The sequence below is a fragment of the Barbatula barbatula genome (assembly GCF_947034865.1).
Source record: "Barbatula barbatula genome assembly, chromosome: 5".
Classification (NCBI taxonomy): Eukaryota; Metazoa; Chordata; class Actinopteri; order Cypriniformes; family Nemacheilidae; genus Barbatula; species Barbatula barbatula.
Window position 1 is genome coordinate 3,058,826 of NC_136769.1, and position 23,171 is coordinate 3,081,996.

At 39.4% G+C, this 23,171-nt stretch overlaps 2 protein-coding genes across 2 annotated transcripts; both read right to left on the reverse strand.

The window, feature by feature from the left end:
• Window positions 1-277: 277 nt before the first annotated feature.
• Window positions 278-11,654, reverse strand: LOC306894741 (butyrophilin subfamily 1 member A1-like). Its single transcript, XM_079457487.1, has 10 exons — window positions 11,622-11,654; window positions 10,824-10,988; window positions 10,184-10,252; window positions 9,598-9,948; window positions 9,163-9,438; window positions 7,104-7,202; window positions 6,664-6,717; window positions 6,476-6,508; window positions 5,711-5,737; window positions 278-2,097 (listed from the first exon to the last, which is right to left on the reverse strand). Exons 3-10 carry the CDS (start codon window positions 10,233-10,235, stop codon window positions 1,577-1,579), a joined length of 1,413 nt encoding a protein of 470 aa, XP_079313613.1. The 5' UTR covers window positions 10,236-10,252; window positions 10,824-10,988; window positions 11,622-11,654; the 3' UTR covers window positions 278-1,576.
• Window positions 11,655-16,415: 4,761 nt separating this feature from the next.
• Window positions 16,416-22,788, reverse strand: cbx2 (chromobox homolog 2 (Drosophila Pc class)). The gene is made up of 5 exons (XM_079457415.1): window positions 22,578-22,788; window positions 22,449-22,492; window positions 20,631-20,696; window positions 19,463-19,532; window positions 16,416-19,382 (listed from the first exon to the last, which is right to left on the reverse strand). The coding sequence occupies exons 1-5, from the start codon at window positions 22,770-22,772 to the stop codon at window positions 18,123-18,125; spliced, it is 1,635 nt and encodes a 544-aa protein (XP_079313541.1). The 5' UTR covers window positions 22,773-22,788; the 3' UTR covers window positions 16,416-18,122.
• Window positions 22,789-23,171: the final 383 nt, after the last annotated feature.

The window sequence follows — 23,171 nt, forward strand, 5'->3', positions numbered from 1 at the left end:
AACATTACAACATAGTACAAAAATCAACGCAACCATATGCGCCAACCCGTTGGCTAAGGCTGTTATATTTTATGATGTGGTCATTTGCCAGCCCATATTGTGACCTTCCGTTTCAACCACAAGTTCTTTGACTACCATCTGTTGGGCTGGTCCTCTGATTCCCACTTTCTTAAGCAGCCTTGTAGTGGTATTGGAATTACAGCCCCAGCAGCCCACTTCTACAGGGAATACTTTGTAAAAATACAAGTAAAAAACAAAAACTAACAAAAAACAGTAAACGAATAAGAAAATAATTTCATAACATGACAAATATGTTTAACATGATGAATACAATATCTATTGGTCAACATCTCAAATGCAAAATGTTCGTTCACAATCGTTTATTACAGTGTTTTCTTCTTTGTCTTCACAATCAGCAGGTAATGTCTGTCAAGGTATTGTAAGGGAAGAACCCAAGTGCAGGCAGCAGTGCATACACAGAAGACTTTAATAATAAAATAAAGCACATGATGGGGTAAAACAGTAACAAAACTAAAATACAAACAAGAACAAAAGACTTCCCGCAATGGGGCAAAACGAGAACACAGGATACAAGACTTACTTCTCATTGATGAGAACAAATGATGATGCGATGCGATGCGATGCGATGCGATGCGATGCGATGCGATGCGATGCGATGCGATGCGATGCGATGCGATGCGATGCGATGCGATGCGATGCGAGGCCTATATAAGGCAATGCAAAAAGACATACAAAATAATTCAGCCCAGGATAGCAAACACAAGGGCAATATATAGGGAGACAAACTAGGATAATTATCAAGGCAGGTGTGGGGACTGAAACACTAAAGAGAAGCTAATGAGAGAACGAGAGGGGCGGGGCCAAAGACGAGACCGGAGAGAACGCACATTAATGTGTTTCTTTCCACACAAAAGACATGGTACTGTCAAGATCCTGCCCTAAGACTAGAAAAACCTGACACCCAGTGGCAGAACCCTGACACTATCAAATGAAAACAAACTTTAAACTCTGATCAAAAATTGAGTAACAAATATAATCTGAAACAATAAATGCAAATAAACTGCAGTCAGATCACACATTTAAAAAAACTGTAATTTTTACAGAATTCTTTTGTTCTTTTTTTACAAATTTGCAGGAGAAATGTAAAAGAAATTAAGCACTTTTTTACATATTTTTATGTATATTTTGAAATACGGTCAGAGAATGTAAAAGTACAGGAAAAGACAGAACATTTACAAGAAAAACAGCGGAAAGAGTAAATTTACAGGGATAACAGCTGAGGCCCAGTTGTCAGAAAAGTTATGTTTTTATTACACAATTTCATTGATTACAGTTTAATTTTTAAAATACGTAAAAAATATCAAAACCTATACAATTACAGAACTAGACAAGACATTCACAAGAAACATATGGAAAACTAGTTAATATTTCTCCTTGTATCCTATAATTTTACTGAAATTAATTTAGGGGATGTTTCTGTATTTCCAGTTTTCATCTATTGTCTCCATTTAACATGATTAAAGACAAACTGAAGTCATGAGTTTATATTCTGATCTCATGAGAGATCACTACAGATGATGAGTGGACCAGAGGAACCCAAAGAGAAAACAGGATATAGTTTCTCATTGAAAGATTGATCAGTAAAAGAGTGAATATGACTCATGGACTCCACATCATAAAATGAGACTCGACTCTTCTCATAATCCACAAACACACCGATCCTCTCAGGCTTCACACTCAGAGAAAGACGAAGATTGTCATGAGCATAATAACTGTTATTATACAAACACAGAGTCCAGAATCCATTCTGAGGATATAGTCTGATCCGGCCCTTCCTCTGAGCAGATTCTCTGGTCACACCAACACACCACCAATCTGCCCCCTTCACCTGCACCTCATAATAAAAACACCCTGAAGAGAATCCTTCATTTCCAACAACACAGAGACATTCATCGAACGTGTTTTGTCCTTCATTCTTCACTCTTTCATGTTGTTTGTCTTCATATCTCACTTGTTTCCCCTCATGAGACACAATGAGACGAGGATGAGCTGAATCAGCATCCAGAGTCACATTCACTGTTAAAATATGAAGAATTCTGTTTAACACATGAATGATGTCATAATGATGAGAATAAGAATATTAGTCTGTTTAACACATGAATGATGTCATAATGATGAGAATATTAGTCTGTTTAACACATGAATGATGTCATAATAATGAGAATAAGCATATATTAGTTTGTGCTTTTCTAGAAACTTAAATCACTTTACAGAACAAAACATAATCACAGCAAATGAACTGACATATAATAAATGATAACAGATGATAAACAAACTCAAAACAAATTCATTATGACAAGCACAACACGAGATACACATTTAAAGTCAAAATTTTTTATGTTATATTATGTCACATGTTAACGTCTCTGGTTACTGTCATAACCTCGGTTCCCTGAGAGGAAGGAACAAGACATTGCGTGAACACCAGGTACGCTGCAATCGCCTGCTTTACGGTGGGGAATGCGCGCATAGCCGCGGGATTCCACCAAGGCGAAGTTGGCTGATCCTGAAGCCCGGGTGCGTGCAGACTGGGGCGTAGACAAAAAAAGGAACCGTGTCCCTTTTGGCCGGCGTTGTGGCTGCCTGGCTACAGAAACCAGGTGACATTGCCTAACAGAATCTCTGGGCAGTTAGACTAAGATGGAGCCGCCTCCGCGTAGGCCAGACACAGGCGTCCATGCGTGTCCTGTCGATGGGCCCAGAACATGAAAGTGCGAAAGTAAGTGAAGGAGAAAGATTCTGAGGATGATAGTGGACATTTTTGGTATTTTTGTTGATTCTTTTAGAATATTCTCGGTTTTGGGCTGTAGACTGGATTGTCTGGTTGATCTACACAAAAGTAACTTATTATCTCATTGATAAAGGTATATGCTTTCTTAGTCTTGATAAATCGTAGATAATAGATCGGTAAAGTAGTTACTGTACAATCATTCAGATGAAATGATGACAAGCATTCTGTTACGGTCCTCCCCAGTTAGTCTAAGTGTGTGAAAATGGGACGAGCAAAGAAAAGGCAGGATTGTAATGGATGGATTTAAAGTACCTTGGTGTGTCTCTAGAGTCAGACCTTAGCTTCAATAGTCATGTCAAAGCAATAACTAAATCAGCATACCATCATCTGCAAAATATTGCAAGAATTAGATGCTTTGTTTCCAGTCAAGACTTGTGCATGCCTTCATCACCAGCAGGGTGGATTATTGTAATGGACTCCTAACTGGCCTCCCCAAAAAGACCATAAGACAGATGCAGCTCATACAGAACTGAACAGAACAGGCTGCAGTTTTTGCCAGAGGGGAACTGGAATCCCCTGGTTAGGCCTGGTTTCCCTATGAGGTTTTTTTCTCCTCCAATGGAGTTTTGGGTTCCTCGCCACCGTTTGCACAGTTTTGCACTGTTTGCCTGGCCGGGGGGGCTGCTAGAATTTGATAGTTTTATTTAATTAACACTGCATATAGGAATTTATTGTGTGTCTGCTATTTGACCTGTGTTTTGACTTCCATAACCTTGTATGTTTTGCTTATAGTCAATGTTTTCTTGTACAGCTGCTTTGTAACAATGAAAATTGTAAAAAGCGCTATATAAATAATGCTGACTTGACTTGACTTGACAGAACGCTGCGGCAAGGATTCTGATCATATCACACCAGTCCTCAGGCCTTTACACTGGCTACCAGTTACATATAGGATAGATTTTAAAGTGGTATTACTGGTATAAATCATTCAATGGCCCAGGACCTAAATACATTGCAGATATGCTCATTGAATACAGACCCAAAAGAACACTCAGGTCATTAGGATCGCATCAGCTAGAAATACCAAGGGTTCTCTCCAAGCAAGGAGAGTCTGCATTTAGCTATTATATCTTATTTCCTCACTGTTCTATCAAACAGATATTTTTATTTCTTCAATGTAAAGCACTTTGAATTACCATTGTGTATGAAATGTGCTATATAAATTGGCTTGCCTTGCCTTGCCTTGCCTTGCCTTGCCTTGCCCTGCCCTGCCCTGCCCTGCCCTGCCCTGCCCTGCCCTGCCCTGCCCTGCCCTGCCCTGCCCTGCCCTGCCCTGCCCTGCCCTGCCCTGCCCTGCCCTGCCCTGCCCTGCCCTGCCCTGCCCTGCCCTGCCCTGCCCTGCCCTGCCCTGCCCTGCCCTGCCCTGCCCTGCCCTGCCCTGCCCTGCCCTGCCCTGCCCTGCCCTGCCCTGCCTTGCCTTGCCTTGCCTTGCCTTGCCTTGCCTTGCCTTTAGTCCTGGGATTTTGTTTTGTACGACAATTTTATAATTGAATATTCAGATAACAATCCTATAGACAGTTAGTAGTGCTCATGTATGTCCTCTGTAATTGTGATTCTCAACTGGTGGGCCGCGGCCCTCGGTTGGGCCTCGGAGCGCCATCTGGTGGGCCGTATAAGCAGTGGTAGACTAACGCCAAATTAATTTGTATTTTTAAATTGACACATTTTGTTGTTTTGTAATGATTTAATACGTCTTATGAATTTACATGTTAAAGAAACACTAATGTCGAGTCAAGATGCTTTAACTAAATGCCAATTTATATTTGAATGTCGCAACACCAAACACGTCACAACACGTTACAACATTCAAAAATAAATTATGTTACAGTCAAAGTTTTGTGAAAAGGAAATAGTCAGGCTATGACCCGCTTTTTGTCGGGGTTGCCGATAACGCCACCATCATAGGTTTAAACAGTTTGTTTCACATGGGATTGTTAAGGAGTGTAAGGGTTAATACGCGACTAACTGAAGTTGTCACTGCAACAGGAGCTTTATTTTATATTTAACTTTAATCATTTAAGTTCTCATTATTTACTGATATTTATTGAAATGTTTTATATGCTGTAGTGTGCAGTTTCACTGATAGATTTGCGCATGGACGGAGGATTCATACTTATTTATTTCAGATATCATATTTCAATTTCAAGTATTTAAAAAGGGTCCATTTCTCTCCCACTCGTCATGTGGTTGCTACACGCAAATATAATAATATTATTTATAATTAATATATATTTCCCAAACCACCGCACAACCACTGTTGATTTGTCCATTTCCACCGCGGTGGTAAAAAGCTGCCACTGTCACAGCCGTCGGATGAATAGATTAACTTTGGTTTATAATGGCAGGAACTGAGACTAAACGGAAGACACAGTGTGTTTTATCTGGAGAAATTTTGTCGAACGATGCACTAAAACATCAAATTTACAGAGAGCTTTTTTCTAATGATTTTATGTTTTTGTGCAATTCTTATCCCAGAAAATCCATAAGCCTCATAAAATAAATATGATTCACATGAGATCATGCTGGTTTCTCATGAACTTTCATCTCCAAACTCAGAACCTCAAAGCATTTTAAACTGCATTACAATAAGCTTTTAAATATATAGTTTCAAAAAGAACTACTTACATTACACATAATACTACATTACACATATCTGAATTGATGGTCAGTTCATAAAGTAACTCTGTGTCTCTATCAGGTTGTGAATAAGTAAATCATGTTCACGTGTTCAGACGCTGATAAAGATCCTATAGCTCACTTCACATTGAGACACAAACAATCACCTGTAACAGCTGTAGATCTAAAACACTTGAATCATGTGATCAAACTTTCACTTACCTGCATGTTTTCTTAACAGTGAAGTCACTAAAAACACACAGACAGTGTTGAGTTATACAGAGTCCATGACAGAATTATACTTACCCGCCTCTTCAACAATTATAGTATTTTACCACAAAATAATCTTGGTTTTGTTCGAGGATGAACCTCTCCTCGTCCATTTATGGTATTATGTCTGGGATATGTGGCCGTGAAATACAATCTGGAGTCTGCACACGGTGTTTATTTTGAAATTGACATGATTTTTTTTACTTTATTTTCAGAAATAATCATACAGCTGTATCTGTCTTTTATAAATGTGATTCTGTGAGTACTACAGATTAACATGAGATATACAGAAACTGTCTGAGTTATGGCCGCTTTAAATTGACCGTGTTTTATATCGTGCATGGTTTCAGTTCATAGAATTTAAATACGAAGAATTAATATTGAGCTTCTTTTCTACATTTGCATAACTTCCATGTTAAATCGTACTTTGCACATAAAAAACACCACAGATGAGATTTACTCAGGTTGTTTTTAAAACTACAATAGAACGCATATTGGAGCAACGTGTCTACGTGAGAGACATCAACCAATAATACAGAAGACAGACAAAATAATAATTTGAAGCAGTTTACAGTCAAGCAAAACGCGATGTGTGAATTGGCCCAAAGAGATGCGGCTCGAAATGTGAATCGCGCCTAATGATTGATAACCCAAATATGAAAGTGTTAATATAAAAATGTATCAATTAAAATAATAAAGACATTTAAATCATCTCACCACTTCCCACAGTCCTCTGTAGTTGCTCATGATCTGAGGAAAATTTAAAGTAAAGAAAAAACTTAATTAAAATATAAAAAACAGAAAATACAAAAGAAACATGTACAAACAAACATATTTCATATTTTTATTATTAAATAGCCAGTTGACCAAACAAAAATGTTTCAATCACCAAGAGATAAAATTACCCTTCAGTATTCTCTGGTCTTCATTCTTTATTCTCTGTTTCTCTCTCTGTTGTTCTGAAGAGAAAACAGCATTGAAATGATATAATTATTACTTCACAACAGGAATAACAAACACCCTATATGATTATTTAAAGATTTGCTCTAATGTGATGATGGTGTTTGTATATTGTCCTGTATTGATCCTGTATATCGTGTGTTTGGTTTAGTTTCCAGAACCGATCATAAAACTTGAGAAGTTAAACATCTCAAATGTGTGTTTAGCTGAAGATAAGATGAATCTGAATCTATATAAAGTTGCTTTTATAAAACTGTAACAAACATCATTCACACACACTCCATGAGATGCTCAATGCCGACATAAACAACATCTCTTAATATATATAAACACTATATATACAGTATTAATACAAGTTAAATATGATAAAACACATGACTGTTACCTCTCTTTTTACAGACAAACACAATGATCAGTATCACACTGAGAACAACAGCAACTGATATCAGAATCACTGAAGATCTCCAAGAGAGAAACATGTTACCTGTAAAACAAAACTGAGACTCAATGTTTACAGTCTAAAATAACTCAGATTCATTATAAATATAAACAATTACACAATGTTTTTAGTGCAATATTTGACATGTAAACTCAAGTGCAGTGCAAACTATGTTTCACAAAAACAAACATGTAGAAAAGATCTGATGCTGTCAAACTTTCTTAATGTCAAGAATCATCTTCATCATCATCAATTGACCCCTAAAGACAGGCAGCTGATCATGTTTATATACAGTGGGGCAAAAAAGTATTATGACAGCCACCAATTGTGCAAGTTCTACCACTTAAAAAGACGAGAGAGGCCTGTAATTTTCTTAACTATGAGAGATAGAATGAGAAAGAAAATTCCAGAAAATCACACTGTCTGATGTTAAATGATTTATTAGCGAATTATGGGGAAAAATACGTATTTGGTCAATAACAAAAGTTCATCTCAATAACTTGTTATATTCCCTTTGTTGGCAATGACAGAGGTCAAACGTTTTCTGTAAGTCTCCACAAGTTTTTTTACACACTGTTGCTGGTTGTTTTGCCCATTCCTCCATGCAGATCTCCTCTAGAGATGTTTTGGGGCTGTTGCTGGGCAACACGGATTTTCAACTCCATCCACAGATTTTCTATGGGGTTGAGATCTGGAGACTGGCTAGGCCACTCCAGGACCTTGAAATGCTTCTTACGAAGCCACTGCTTCGTTGCCCGGGCGGTGTGTTTGTGATCATTGTCATGCTGAAAGACCCAGCCACGTTGCATCTTCAATGCCCTAGCTGATAGAAGAAGGTTATTACTCAAAATCTAACGATACATGGCCCCATTCAAAAACAGCCCCAAAGCATGATGTTTCCACCCCCATGCCTCACAGTAGGTATGGTGTTCTTGGGATGCAACTCAGCATTCTTTCTCCTCCAAACACGACAAGTTGAGTTTTTACCAAAAAGTTATATTTTGGTTTCATCTGACCATATAACATTCTCCCAATCCTCTTCTGGATTATCCAAATGCTCTCTAGCAAACATCACTGCAGGATTTGAGACCCTGGCTGCAAAGTGTGTTACTGATGGTAGCCTTTGTTACTTTGGTCCCAGCTCTCTGCAGGTCATTCACTAGGTCCCCCCGTGTGGTTCTGGGATTTTATTGCTCACCGTTCTTGTAAACATTTTGAACCCACGGGGTGAGATGTTGCGTGGATCCCCAGATCGAGGGAGATTATCAGTGGTCTTGTTTCTTCCATTTTCTAATAATTGCTCCCACAGTTGATTTCTTCACACCAAGCTTCTTACCTATTGCAGATTCAGTCTTCCCAGCCTGGTGCAGGTCTATAATTTTGTTTCTGGTGTCCTTTGAGAGCTCTTTGGTCTTGGCCATAGTGAAGTTTGGAGTCTGACTGTTTGAGGTTGTGGACTGGTGTCTTTTATAGTGATAACGAGTTCAAACTGGTCCCATTAATACAGGTTACGAGTGGAGGACAGAGGAGCCTCTTAAAGAAGAAGTAACAGGTCTATGAGAGCCAGAAATCTTGCTTTTTTCTAGGTGACCAAATACTTATTTTCCACCATAATTTGCAAATAAATTCTTTAAAAATCAGACAATGTGATTTTCTGGATTCTTTTCCCTCATTCTGTCTCTCATAGTTGAAATGTTACAGGCCTCTCTCATCTTTTTAAGTGGGAGAACTTGCACAATTGGTGGCTAACTAAATACTTTTTTATACCAATGTATAAGCACTCATTTCTGTGTGAGGAAGAAAGCAAAACAATGTCTCCTGAATAAAAAAATCGGCTTTTAAACTGTCAAAGTAAATGATGAAAATAACATCACGTGAGACTCCTGAAACCTCTTTAACTGATGTCAGTGATTATATTGAGTTCAGTTATGAATATGTTCATGTTTTCTACTGCTTCAGATGATCATGAGATCAGAGGAAATACAGAACATAAATCTGTACTCACTGGATGTGATGATCTCAGCCTCCATCATGTGATGAATCATTCTGACTCTGCAGTGATATTTAGTGTCAGTGTTATATACAGTGATCATGTGTTTCACACTGAATCCATCTGTGTCATCTCTGTGTGTGTCTGTAGATTCAGATGTTAAATTGACTCCTTCACTGTTCAGACACACCAGATCAGGTTCAGGGTTCCAGCCTTTAGATTCACACTGTAGATGAAGACCACCAGAAGCATCAAACCCATCTACAGTGATCACTGGAAGACGACCTACAGCTACACAAGACAATGATGAAAACATTTGTTTATGAAGTTTCTGTCTTTTGTTCAACTTGTTCAGGCATATTGGGATTCTAACAAAAGAAAAACACAAGAAACAAAATCATTATCAGCATCACTAAACTACTCATTCAGTGTTTTAGTGGTTTTGTTCACCTTCAACTCTCAGATCAACAGTGACGTCATCACTCCAGGATTCAGACTGAATGAAACACTTGTAAAGTCCTTCATCAGAGATTTGGACTCTTGAGAGTTTGAGTGATGTGTTTCCTTTCTCTAGTTCTTCTTTAAACACTTGAGTTCTTCCTCTGTACGACTGAAGCTGATCTGTGTTTATGTCTTTATGATCTTCATACAGATGAACTATTGAGTCTTTGAGATCAAGTCTGATCCACTGGACTCTCATGTTCACAGCACTGATGTTGGGTTTGATAGAACACGGCAGAATCACATCTTCACCAGATACAGTCATCACAGGAGCTGAAGGACCGATCACCTCGTACTCATCTGATATGAGATTCATGTGAATTATTTCATATGTTACAACACTCAGTTATAATGAATTATGCTGATGATGATTTCTCTACAGAGAGACACTTCAAGTGCTCGACACTTCAGAGTAAAAACATTTAAATTTCATTTATTGTGAAACTTTTGATGCAAACGTGAATTCAACATTGTTTTCTTAATGATTACCTCCTATTACTCATATTTGACTCATGTAAACACAGTAAACATTTACCTGATAGTGTAATTCCAGTAATAATCAGTAAAGTCACACAGATGAACTTCATCTCTGAATGACACGTCACTGATGAGGAGAACATGTATACAACGTGTCAGTTCAGACAGATGATATGAAAAAAATTTACATAAACAACCCAGTGACGTTCATGGCTTTGGAGGCACTTACTCCTTTACAGGAAAAACTAAATAATTTTCTATTTATTAAAGATTATCTATCTATCTCAAATTAAATAGTTTTTTTGATCTGGTCCTATTTTTCGTCTATAATTGAAAACCATTTATGGTTTTACCTTTATTTATAAATTAAGTTAATTTATTCAATTTATTTTACATTATCATAATTAGTTTTTTTTCATGACGACAGGTCCGCATGTCACTGAAACTACATCAGTTATTAAGTCATAAAATGTCAGTCTGTCAGATGAGAACTGGTTAAACTGGTAAAGATCATGTGATAGAAACAGAGTTAAGAAAGAGTTTGTTCATCTGTCAAAGATCATATTTTAATACAAACTCGTGAAATTCACTATATTACACATAAATCTTCACAATATCAATGCTTCAAACTGAAATGAGAAATAAGTCAAATTACTGAATCTATATGAGACAATCAGACGTTTATAGTTTATACTCACAAACACTGTAATAACAGTGAGATGCATCACATCACATCAGATGTCAATGAATAAAGACGTCCCGTCTGGAGTCTGTGAACACTTAAGATCTCTGTTAGGACGTGTGTCATGAAAACATCTCAAGACAAAAGTGTTTCTTCAGAACTTGACCAGAGTTCCTGTGAACTGATTGTTAGGACTCTGTCCTTCCTGTCTCGAGCTTTCAAGCTCCCTGGGCAGAGTCATGACATTGCTACGTCTTTCGGGTTTTTGTTGTGTTATGTGTGGAGACATGTGGCTTTATGTTGTTACGTGATGCCACGTGTCTTCCTGTTATGTCTCTCAGCCCCACCCTCCTATCTCTGGTAATTTCCTAAGGGTTTCATTCCCATCGTCTGTTTGGTGTTTCACTTTAATTAGGGTTTTATTCCCATCAGCTGTCACCACTCTCCCCATGTAATCACTCCTCGTTAGTGTCTCCCTTTATATGGTCTCAGTTTCTCTCTGTTCAGTGTTGGTGCATTGTCTTTTTCTACTGTCTTTATCATATGTCTTTATCTATTGTCTACTGTTCATGTGTAACACGGATGTCTTGTCGTTGGATTACATGTTGTTCCTGTTCCAGTTTGTAGACTTATTATTTCTCTTTTATATAGACCTTGGTTTTTCCCCTCGTGGAAAGTGTTTGTTTCTAGTGTTTGTTGGCTAGTGTGTTTTTGTTCTTGTTTTTCCCCATTGCGGGTGTTTTATTTAATAAACATTTATATTTAACCTTCGTCTGCCTGCATCTGGGTTCTGTCCAAAATCATTTCGTGACACTGATTTACTTTATCTTTTACCAGAATGAATGTCACACCCATCACATCCGTGTGTGTGTTTTTGCGTGCTTGTGTGTGTGCTTATCTTTATATTTAGACTAGCCTATAGAGTTTATAACTTTAGTATTTAGTGGAGTGATGCGATTTTACTTTAATAAACAATTGTTCACCTGCTTTATAACTTTAGACAGGTTTTAAAACTGTTTGCATTTAAAGAGCTGTTCTTACAAAACCTGTTGTTTTACATTCCTTAAACTCGTCATCACTCTCACAACACAAACATACATTCTTCAACAGTTTACTGAATTTCCACAGGTAATAAACACAGTAAGCCACAGTACGTAATCCACAGGTAAACACATAAACAACTGGGTCAGCACTAAACGGACACCGGATACGAGTAGACCTGACAAAACGTGAGGTGAAGGTGAGTTTAAGTAGAGTTCTGGTTCATAAGCTGCAGGTATGGATGCAATCGCTCGACCTGATTTTGCCAAGTGGTTGAAGTCCTAAGGACAACTTTTTTATAAATAAACCCTAAACCCAAACCAAACCCCAATCCTAACAATAACTTACCCCTAAAACCAGAGGGAAATGATAAGTGAAAAACAATGGTCTAGAAGCACCTAATCCTTGTTGTAAAATTAATCTTAAAAAAAACTGTAAATTTATTTCTGAAATCTGATTGAATGTTGTCCCAGGTCAACATGATGTTCCCTAAGGACATCAGCCAACGTTTATGCTGTCTTGGGTTCCCTTAACTCGCCAAAGAGTAATCGTGATCCATAATAACAGAACAACAGATCCTGCATTCCAGATGCTGTATAATCGCTTCTGCATTTGCGTGTTGCCGTAGTTTCTTCAACTGGAAACTGAGGGTCGTGCGGAGCAGCGGATATTAAGTCACTGATATGAGACAAACACAAGGGAGACACGGGACGGGACATTATTTAAAAAAACGAATTTATCTGGATTTGCACATTCTTGGGAACAATTGGGATAATGTAAGTACACAATCGCATGAAATATGTCAAACTGTTCAAGTGATTTTTGGATATTTCATAACCTTCATATTGTGGCTTTAAGCTTTGTTACTGGTTTTGTTAGTACATGTTGTCAGTTGGACAGTACTCTAGACCAATCCTGCCCTCATTTATTACAGACCTCACAACATGGTATTTGATGTCCACACGCATCGCTGTATGCATGTGTTAAGGTCTGCTTCACACTTTCCTGTAACACAGTTCTTGTCATGGGTTCGTTTCAAATATCTTAAAACATGCTTGGCAGTCTTCCATTGTCGTAAAGTGGGCCTAGAAAAATGTTGTGACAGTTTACATACAACAAAACTTAGGTCTGGCCTTGTACATGTTGCCAGGTAGATTAATCTACCTACTACCTCTGTGTATTTTCTGACATCAACCATTAACTCATCAGTGTACTTTGGTTTATGTTTGCAGCCAATGTGCTCAGGCCTGGAAACTGTCGTCAAACGTGATGATGTGTGAAGTTGCACCTGCATCCACCATTAGGCCTCTTCTCTTGGTATCATGCGCAGACGTCTCAGCATCACTTGCCCGGACATACTCCTTGTCACCTCGGATTCTTTTCATGTGTTTTCTCTCTGCCTTCTACCGTTGCATCGGTACTTAACATTGACTACACCACTGTTTACTTTGGTATGAGCTTGCTTTGTGTCCTTTTGTACCACACCTGTAACAGACAATGTCCATATTTCCAGCTGCACAATCAGCTTAAGCATATTTCGTGTCATGCTGCGCTCTTGCTTTCATTACATTGTCCCCGGGCCACATGTGACATAAGACTCAAAATATCAGACTCATCTGCACAGTTGAGCAGTGCCGAAGCACAACTCAAGTAAAGAAAATACCGCCGCACATCACCTGCAGTAGCAATTACAAACAGAGATGGCGACAAAGAGGCCATTCTTACGGAGAGCCACTTTTAGGTCCAGTTTCATAGAAAAGGCATAAGGGTAGTACAGTGTACAATGACTTTGTTATTTATTGTAAAGTAAAGATTATTATTATTAAGATGATGTTTCTAATGAATTTATTTCATATTTGAAAGATGACAAATTTTCCGAGGGCAACAGAGTTTGACCTCTTTTACGCAATAGGAGGGCATTTTAAACAAGCACCAGGGAGACCAGGGGGGTGGGAAGTTAAACAAAAAATGAATTCCCTGGAAAATGTCAATATCTTAATATATTGTAATATTTGTTTATTGCAATACATTTATAAATGTACAATGTTTCTTCATTAATGTATTTTCTTTGAAGTTGCCAATTGATATTTTCCGTAATAAAAGCTTTATATTTTGACTGATTGATGACTAGTCTGTTCTTGGGCTAGGGTTAGACATCTGTTAGATTTTCACTGACAGCCCAACTTTATTCACGGCAGATCGGTTGCAAGGAATGCATAGATGTAATTTGCGGAGACTTTTTGGAAGAAAAAGTTGGGCAACTCACAGGTATCTCGCAAGAGTTCAAAGGCCACTCCTGATAGAACTTTATCACTTTTGTTTATTGAACAATGAAAAACCTCAAGTTGGTAAATCTGTTATTGTTTTCTTGTTTTTAATAATTCTATACATATTAAACATTGTATGATGGTTACGTATAATGGTAACTGATCAGTAATGGCGGGTGTTAGACCTTGTTGACGAATGAATGTCTAAAGAATAAACTGCAGTAAAGTGTGTTTATGCTGTTGGAGATATTGAAAGATAATGTTTTTGCAACGTAATAGTGAGCATTGTGCAATTTTAATGCAATTTTTTGACATAACTACTATTTTTATTTTAGTGGAAAAATTTTGTTGTGCTGGCGAAAGAAAATGGGATGGGGTGTGAGCGCGGGGGTTGGGGGTCCACGAGGATGGTTTGAGATGGTCCAGTGCTCAAAAAAGGTTGAGAACCACGGTCTACATTATTTGGTGTTGTTGCGTTTCTAAGTGATAATGTATTCATGTACTTCAGTTTTGGTTCAAATGTACTATTGGGTTGTGATGACAGGAAAGAAATTAAGGAATTATGTGACAAGTGCCTTTTACTTCAGAGTCTGACCCGGACGCGTCAGATATTGAGTCAGGTCCATTTGAACAGCCATATCGACGTGTCTTTAAGCCGGTGGTCTAACAAGGTCCATGTGATCCCCCCTGATTATTGTCATCTGGGAAAACGCCCCTCGAAGATCCAGTTGATCCTCAGCCGGCTTCATCTAACTTGGAATCGTGTCCGATCATCCTGAGATCAAGACGTGACATATTTGATCTAAAAGGATCCTCTGCTCTTCCCTACTCGATGGAGATACTCTCGATGATTTTTCTTTGAATTACATAAGTTCAGTGAGTACACTGCCATTCAGGTTTATTGTTTTTTGTCCTGTTTTTTTTTGTCAGTTAGAGCAAATATAGATTTCTTTGGCCATTGTTCATGTAAATGTGTATTTCAGTAATATACTGTGGCTAAGTTGGAGTCATCAAAACCAAATCACCAAAATTGGTCGCAAACCCAGCCCTATTATTTAATATGTGCTTTATACACTGCCCGTCAAAAAAAAGTCACCACCTGAATTTAAGTAAGCAAAAAGGAACGAGCCTCCCATTGGATTGGAGATCTAGGTTCATCAACGTTATTTGTCAAAGAATGAGGTCAGCTGACCCCCAGAATATACTGAATGACCAGGTTATTCCATCAATTGGTTCTTTATTTCCTGATGGCACGGATTTATTCCAAGTTGACAATGCCAGGATTCATCAGCCTCAAATTGTGAAAGAATGGTTCAGGTAGACATAATGCTTTTTTAATACCAGACTAAAGACACATCTCTTTAATAAAGCTTTCACTTAAATCAACGTAAACTCTTTAACCCACCGTATACTCTCTTTGCCCCAATATAGTTAGCTTGTCAAACTAAACTCGCACACACCTCCATCACACTGTGTAATTTTCTTTAACTTTCCAAGAGCGGCCGCTATTATCAGTTATTTGTTTTACATGTCCCTTCGTCAGGTTCCAGAGGACACCAGAGGTCGTCGGTTCAAGATCCAGTTTCTGGCCTGATGCTCTTCCCAGTTCAGCCAGACGCTTGTGATGATGTGAGATCCACCTGATGATGACTACGGCCACAATCGACAGTCTTCCAGAAATGAAAGCTTTAGCGTAAATTCTGCTGGTTAGACTCTAATGTTACGTCACTTATTACGTATAGATCTGACCAATCCTCATCGAACACTTGGAGTTAATGAGAACTTAATGTTTGTGTTCACCCCCATTGGCATTTTAGTATTAATTTGATGAAGAGTATATAGGCTAATAATCCGATACTAGTCACTAGCTACTTGAGTCGTTTTTTCATTAGATACTTTTTCTCGAGTAATTAATCAAATTGAATCTGCGCCCCTTTGGATGCGACCTACGGACGCGACCTACGCCAAAGAACTTTATCATGTAATATTTTGCTTTCGTTTGCTAGTCAGTTGTTAAACAAATGCATCGTTACGTTATCTTGCCTCCCGAGTCTATCTGGTAAAACCAGATTTATAGGACAGACCTGCATATCTTTCTAGCACGGCTAATCTTACAGTTTACAGTAATCATTCTCTCTGTAGTAATAATGACCCGAGACAGGAATCGAACCCGGATGTCCCATCATATAGTGCAATATAGTCATATAGTTAAAAACACAGATCCATACTGTCCTGTGCCTTATGTAACATCCGTATTTAGATTACACACTCTGAAGCTCGAACATGTGATCTAACAGTTACTTACATTCATCTTTATTACACGAGAGTAACTCTAAAACGGGAATATTCCCGACTTTAAACAAGTAACCGCTCCAAGCTTAACACATTAGATTTGTGAGGCTTTAGATATTAAAGCAGGGACTGCTGAGATACATTTCATCATTACTACGTGATAATGTAATAGATGCTTGTGCGTACCAACATGGCGGAGCAGTGGCTTCAGTGTTATGACACTATGAGGAATCCAGTCATACGGTAATTGAGCCAAAATAGTTTTACTGTGTACAGTAAGCACTGTTGAAGAATGTTATGTACTTCTGGAGGCCATATCGTGTTGTAATCCAGACTTGTATAAAAACTCATGTCTCGAGTGTTTGGCAGTCCCGTGCGCCTCTTACGTAAGATTACAGGGGAACCAGGTGGAGTGCAGAGATAGACGATAACCGCAGCATGTCTTATCTCTTATCTCGTCTCTGCGATTGTCTCTCACTTCAGGCACGAGTCCACGTTGATAATGGCCGTCCCGCTGCGACACGCAGGCACTCAGACTGCGCAAACTGCACTGACTGCAAGCAGTTGGTCACAGCGAACCCGCTTCAGCCAAAAACGGCTCAGATAATTTAACATTGTGTTGTTAAGCATTGACGAGTCCTAAGCTAATGGAGTTATCATCATATTGTTCCATTGCAGGTGGTGCTATTTTCCCAGTTGAAATGAACAGCATATGCCGTGTTAGGTATGTTTGATGCTGGTTTGACCAGCTTAAACCAGCTAAGGACCAGCACATAACCGACAGGGTTATCAATGCTAATCTGTCTGAAAATTAGTTCGGTAAAAATTAAAAACTTCACTGATAAAATCAGTGTTAGTAAGATAAACAGTGTCAGAAATTCCACAGCTTCTCTTAATGTTTGGAAAAATGACAGACTGTGTATAAAATGTGTGGCAGTGAAGCACAGATGAGAAGAAATGCAGACAGTACACAATGTGACCAAATATACATTATCCAAACATTTTTTTAAAAACAACCTAAACGTCAACAGACGAACGTTTGCCTGCCTACATATCATCAATGCAAGGATTATAAATGTACTACCCCTATGAACCCAAACTTCCGATTGTAAAATATGGTTAAGATCAATTCATGCCCTTGGTGGTTTTTATTATGATGTCAATGACAAAAGTCACATCCTGCTAAAATGACCCCTCGGCATCCCAACGCAGACGGAAAAGTTCGGGGGGATTAACGATTGAAAACCGACAACAGTGCATTTTGTACAAAACTGAATCTTTACTGTGTGTTTCAGCATATGACCTAAAAACAAAAAATCAAGAAAGAGATAATAAATAAAGAGAAAACTGTTGTGAAGTACTGTACCAAAAAGATGCAAAGACGTTCACGAGTTACGTTTGATATCAGAGCACTGAAAACAGGCACCGTTAAAACATTCTGGCTTGAATACTCAGAATCGACACCCATACATCCCAGCAGTAAAAACAACATGAGAAAACCTCTCTTAAACCAGTACAGGAACCTGTAACAGCCTGATATTTTACTAAGCACCAGGTGAGACTATACACATCTCAGAACGATCACCACCTTTTTGTTCTTCAAAACTTTAAAAGTTCAGCTTTGAGTAAAAACGAGAGGATAAAATCTGTCGCAGCACCGACAACAGCTTCAATTCCTTCAAAACTTCAGTCTGTCTCAAATTTCCAGTCGGCGTTCAGAAATTCCGGATGCTGAAGAATCCCACACTAGTGGGCGACTCCTTCACCGTCACCGTCACGAGGTTCGCGGTCACATCCGTGACAAACACGTGCTCGATCAGGTTGCGCGTCGGCCTCCAGTCCTGACCAGAGATGGACAGCTCTTGGCCGTTACTGGGAAACGGGGAATCGTGGTCAGTATCCGAGCTACTGCCCTCCTCTCCGGTGCTGAGCTCGCTCAAGGTCTTGACTTGTTTTACAGCTTGTTTGTCTTGGGAATCTCGCGTCTCTGATGTTGGAGTCTGAACGGCCATGTTGCCTTGACTCTTCTTTCCGAATCTCTCCGTTAAATCCCTGGGTTCTTCCGTTTTGGATCTGTCCCGCTGTGGACTCTTCAGGATTGGTTGGTTGGATGTGAATTTAGTTGGGATGCTTTTGGGGGCAGGAATCGGCTCTTGTCTCGTGTTAAATCCTGTGCTACTCTTTCTGGCCGGGTTAGGTGCACTTTTTGGATGAGTACTGTCGCTAGGCGGAGAGGTCTTGGTGACACTCTGCAGATTGAGTGCCTGAAGGCTGGAGGGAGTTTTCAGAGATGGAAAGGAGTTTGAGGGTGACTTCAGGAGCGCTGCTCTCTGATCAGAACTTTCCAGTTTCGCAGACCCCGACTGCGCTTGTCCGATGCTCCCGTTTGTCATGTTGTGTACATTTAAAGCAGCCACTCCTGGAGACTTGCAAGATGGTGTTTTTGAATCAGCCCCACCGCTGCTCATATCCGACACTGAGAGTGTAAAATCAGAAGCGGGTTTGCTTTGCGGTGGGCGACTTAGCAGCGGCAGCGGCGAGGACGCGGATCCGACAGAGCGCACAGCTGAACTTAGCGAACTCTTCCCAGATGAATTGTGTGTAAAAGATCCTCTGTTCAACCCGGTGAAGGTAAAGCTAGCGGGCATGAGCGGTTTCTTAATGTTGTGGAAGTCTTTCGGCGTGGGTTTAAAAAACTTCCGTGGACCTTTGGCCTGTCGCAGCGCCTTCAATTCCGGAGGCAACGGCCTCCTCCCTCGCTTCTTAGGAGGCTCTGGCTTGGCCAACACGATCTGTGCTTTCTTCTGAGGGACCGGGTGAAGCTCTCGTGGCCGAGGACTGGGCTTCGGGTTCCTGTCGAGGTCATCTTCATCGTCTTCCGAGGATGATGATGATGACGAAGAAGAGGATGAGGAAGATGAACCAGAGGATGATGATGAAGAACTGCTGGATTTTGACATGGATGGAATGGCTTCCTGTGGGAGACACAAGCAAAAAGCACTCAGGCTTGAGACGTCGGAGAGATTTGTTTTCCATTACACGGAGCAACACTCACCAATATTTTTCTGGGTCGTCCACGAGGCCTCTTTCCTCTATTACTGATCAAGAGGTCTCTCTCCTGCTCCCTGAGGAAAAAAACACATTGAGAATAAATATAGCTACAACTGTCAGCATTAGACACATGGATCAACAAAACATCAGGACTTAAGACAAAATAGAAGACTAAACACTAAACCCTGTGGACCAAATTTGCATTTAATGTAATGTGGATAATTTTTTCTTAGCGAGCAATTCACTATGTACATCATTGACATCTATCTGACTTTATGATTTTGATTTCACATCAAGGAGAAATGATAGGGAGGTGTTTTTACTACTTAAATTGTTTATCCCTGCAGTTTCTAAAACCACCAAAACAAACTCGCATATGTAGCTGAACCATATCAGCAAAAAACCCGTTTAATATAAGAAAAATCATCATCATCAAACATAACCAAGCAATTGAGTTTTCTACGTTCTAAAAAAAGAAATGGCACAAAGCAGAAGCCCGGTTTTGAAATCCAGTTCCTGTTTTATGAATGAACATTCTCACCTCCTCACTTCCTGTTTTCTCTCCTTAATTCCTGTCACACCCCACTTCCACTCAGTAGTTGGATTTTTTTTATCCCCCCGAAAAAAAAATTTCTCCCAACAATTGATTTTGCTCATACTCAGTTCCTAAGGAGTATTTAGCTGTAGCGCATAACTCATCATGTGCCATGTGTACACCCAGATGAGAGCCAGGCGTTTCTCTATAATCAGACTAATTTCACCAGATGAAAGATGAAAGAAAGTTAAAAACCACTTAGAAAAGCACCAGCACAACCACATAGCAACACATAGCTATTTAACACAATTGACACAACAGCATCGCTTCAGATAAGAGTCAACATGTGCTTTCTGTTACTGAGGTCTCATAAACTGTGAAACCAAAACATGCACAGCTGACCAGCAGCGCTAAAGAAAACCAGTTCCTGCTTGATACGTTTAACTGTGTTTGATTTTCAGACTGCAGAGAATCTGGTGAGCTCGGACACGTCTGCAGCCTCTGAATGGCCCCATGAATGGAGCCCCATTTACGCCCTCCCAAGCGTTTCCACCCATATTGTTTGCACATGGGGTTTGGGAAAGGGGCGTCACTCTTACTCAGAGACCTGCTCGACCAATGAGAGAAACACTCTTACCTCTTGTTAAACGCAGCCAATAGTCTCGGGTCAAGAAGGTTTTCCTGGGGTTCCCAACTGTTGTGCCTGAAAAACATCAACGTCAGGATATTAAACTTAACCGCCTTCACAAGTTCTAAATGACAAAGTGATCGTTTTACATTTAAAAAGTCTAGCGCTGTTAGTCTAAATGTATGCATTTACATTAAATTATTATCAGGTGATAAAAGCCGTTTAGATATACATTAGATAAATTACAGAAGAATAAACATATTCCTTTGAAACAGCAAGATGTGTCGTTTGCAAGACGTAAACAACACAAAGACAAACATTACCCAGACATAAGAACAAAATACAGACAACACCTTAAACTAACACGTATATATCTGAAATAAATCAAACTGAAACGGGTTGTTTACATCGTGCGAAATGGTCTATATCCACATCTCACGACAAACAGCTCTGAATTTGATCTCAGCTATTCCAGTACACTAGCAAAATGAAGCATGCAAAGCAGTAGAGTCATCTGTGTACCTCCCATGAACAGAATTTGGATACTACTTTGGATACTACTTTGGAACTTTATAGACAAAACCCATTTGGCCGAGAATGAGATAAGTTGAGTTTACTTTGAAGATTCTGAAGTGCTTTTATATGACGGGGAGGGATGAAAAATACGATTCGGTGATGGAAGAAAGAAAGTCAGAGGTAGACACCGTTAAGAAAGATGAAGACACCCTGACGATTTAAAACCAAAACACACAAAGAAAAACAAATGTCTTGACCCACTTTCATTTCCAGTTCCACTGCCTTCGGAACCAGTTTAAAGATTAACTGGCATTATATGAGGCTGTGCTCATGGAATCCCAGAAACTGACTTTCTGCATCCCTCCATATCATTTCAAGTACTTCAACGTCACAATTGATAGAAATCACTAGAACTTGATCCAACAGAATTTTGTCCCCTTCCAGGGTATTTCTGCCCTACGAAATCCTTCCACGCGTACAGCGCTAATAATAAGTATAAAGAGAAAATCCGTGAAAAAATGAATTTGTAAATAAAGAAGGACGTGCGCCGAAGCAGATGGAGTCGCGCGCTGGGGGTGTGGCGCGCGCGCGGCGAGTGATTGACAGCTCGAGTGCCCATAAAGGGGCAAAAGGGTGTAAAAGTGAGGGAGAGAGTGGGGGGGGGGTTGGGGCAGCTGCAGTGGGGCTTTTTTTAATAAAAAAACTTGAAACAAACCAGTGTCGCGGTACAGGAGGCGCGCGAAACTTTGTGTTGCTTAGAAACGAAAGTGTTACAAAGAATGTTACAGTGTTACAACGAAAAAACTGTTTCAATGTTTCATCTTTGACGACAACAAAGCGCCGCGCGACGCTACTGTAACGATGTTTAACGCGTTTACATCACGCGTGTGTTTATAGTTTAGTTTCTACACTACACTTGTCTGCGATCCACAGCAACGAACAAAACAACAACACTGCTTCTAAAGAAACATACACAACGATTCTAAACAAACTAAAGGCAAAACAACACAATGAACGATCCCGGAAAAACAAGCCTAGAAACAGGTTCATTGCGGTATAATAAAACAAACGCAATGGTGCAGACGCGCGTGGACGTGGAAAGAAATCGCGCAACACGCTGCTGTTGTTGTTTTCATTGTTTCTGTTTCAGCTTTTATCAAGACTCGCGTCCGACAATATCGGCTTCTCATAATGAATAAACAACAAGAATCGCGAAAAAACACTTCGCGATAGACACATGCAACCTATTACATGCACACACATAAATACACACACACAATGAGGGCAGTGTGTATCCCAGATCTCACTTACTTGGACGACCATCCCCTCCACTTCACGAGATACTCCAGTTTGCCCTGTGGAAATAAAACACGCGGTTTAATCACGCGCAGGGGGATTTCACTCGCGATGAACGTGCGTGGACGTGGGTGCGTTTTTTACCTTCTTCACGCGTTTGTTGAGGATACACTCGGCATCAAAGACCTGTTCACCCACCGCGCTCAACTCCTCCATGACTGAGCCGATCTTACCCGTGTGTGCATGAGAGAGAGAAGAGAGTACACACACACACACACACACACACAAACACACACAACAGAAGCGACGGGGCGGAGAAAAAAAACGAACAACACACATGACCCTCGACGGACACCGTCCCCGTGACGTCACACGTGACTTAGTGAAAAAGTTTTTTTGATTAAAAAATGTGCAAGGTAAGTTGTTTTTCGTTTTAGGTCTGTGATTGCTATTTTTTTTTATAAAATGTCTTTATTTTTAAGAAAAAAGTGAATATAAAATTCCTACCAAATGTAAACATAAAACAAATATTATTATTATTTATTAAATTAAATATAAGCAAATACTGAATTTAAAGAGGCTTTTTCTTTTGTCATCAAAAGATCTCTCATGTAGGCCTACCCTGTATTTCATAAATCAAATCAATTGTTTGATTTATTGTAAATTATAATTGTGTTATCAATAAAAATGATTTTTTAAAATATTTTTGAAGTCTCTTTATATAGACATGAGTTATAT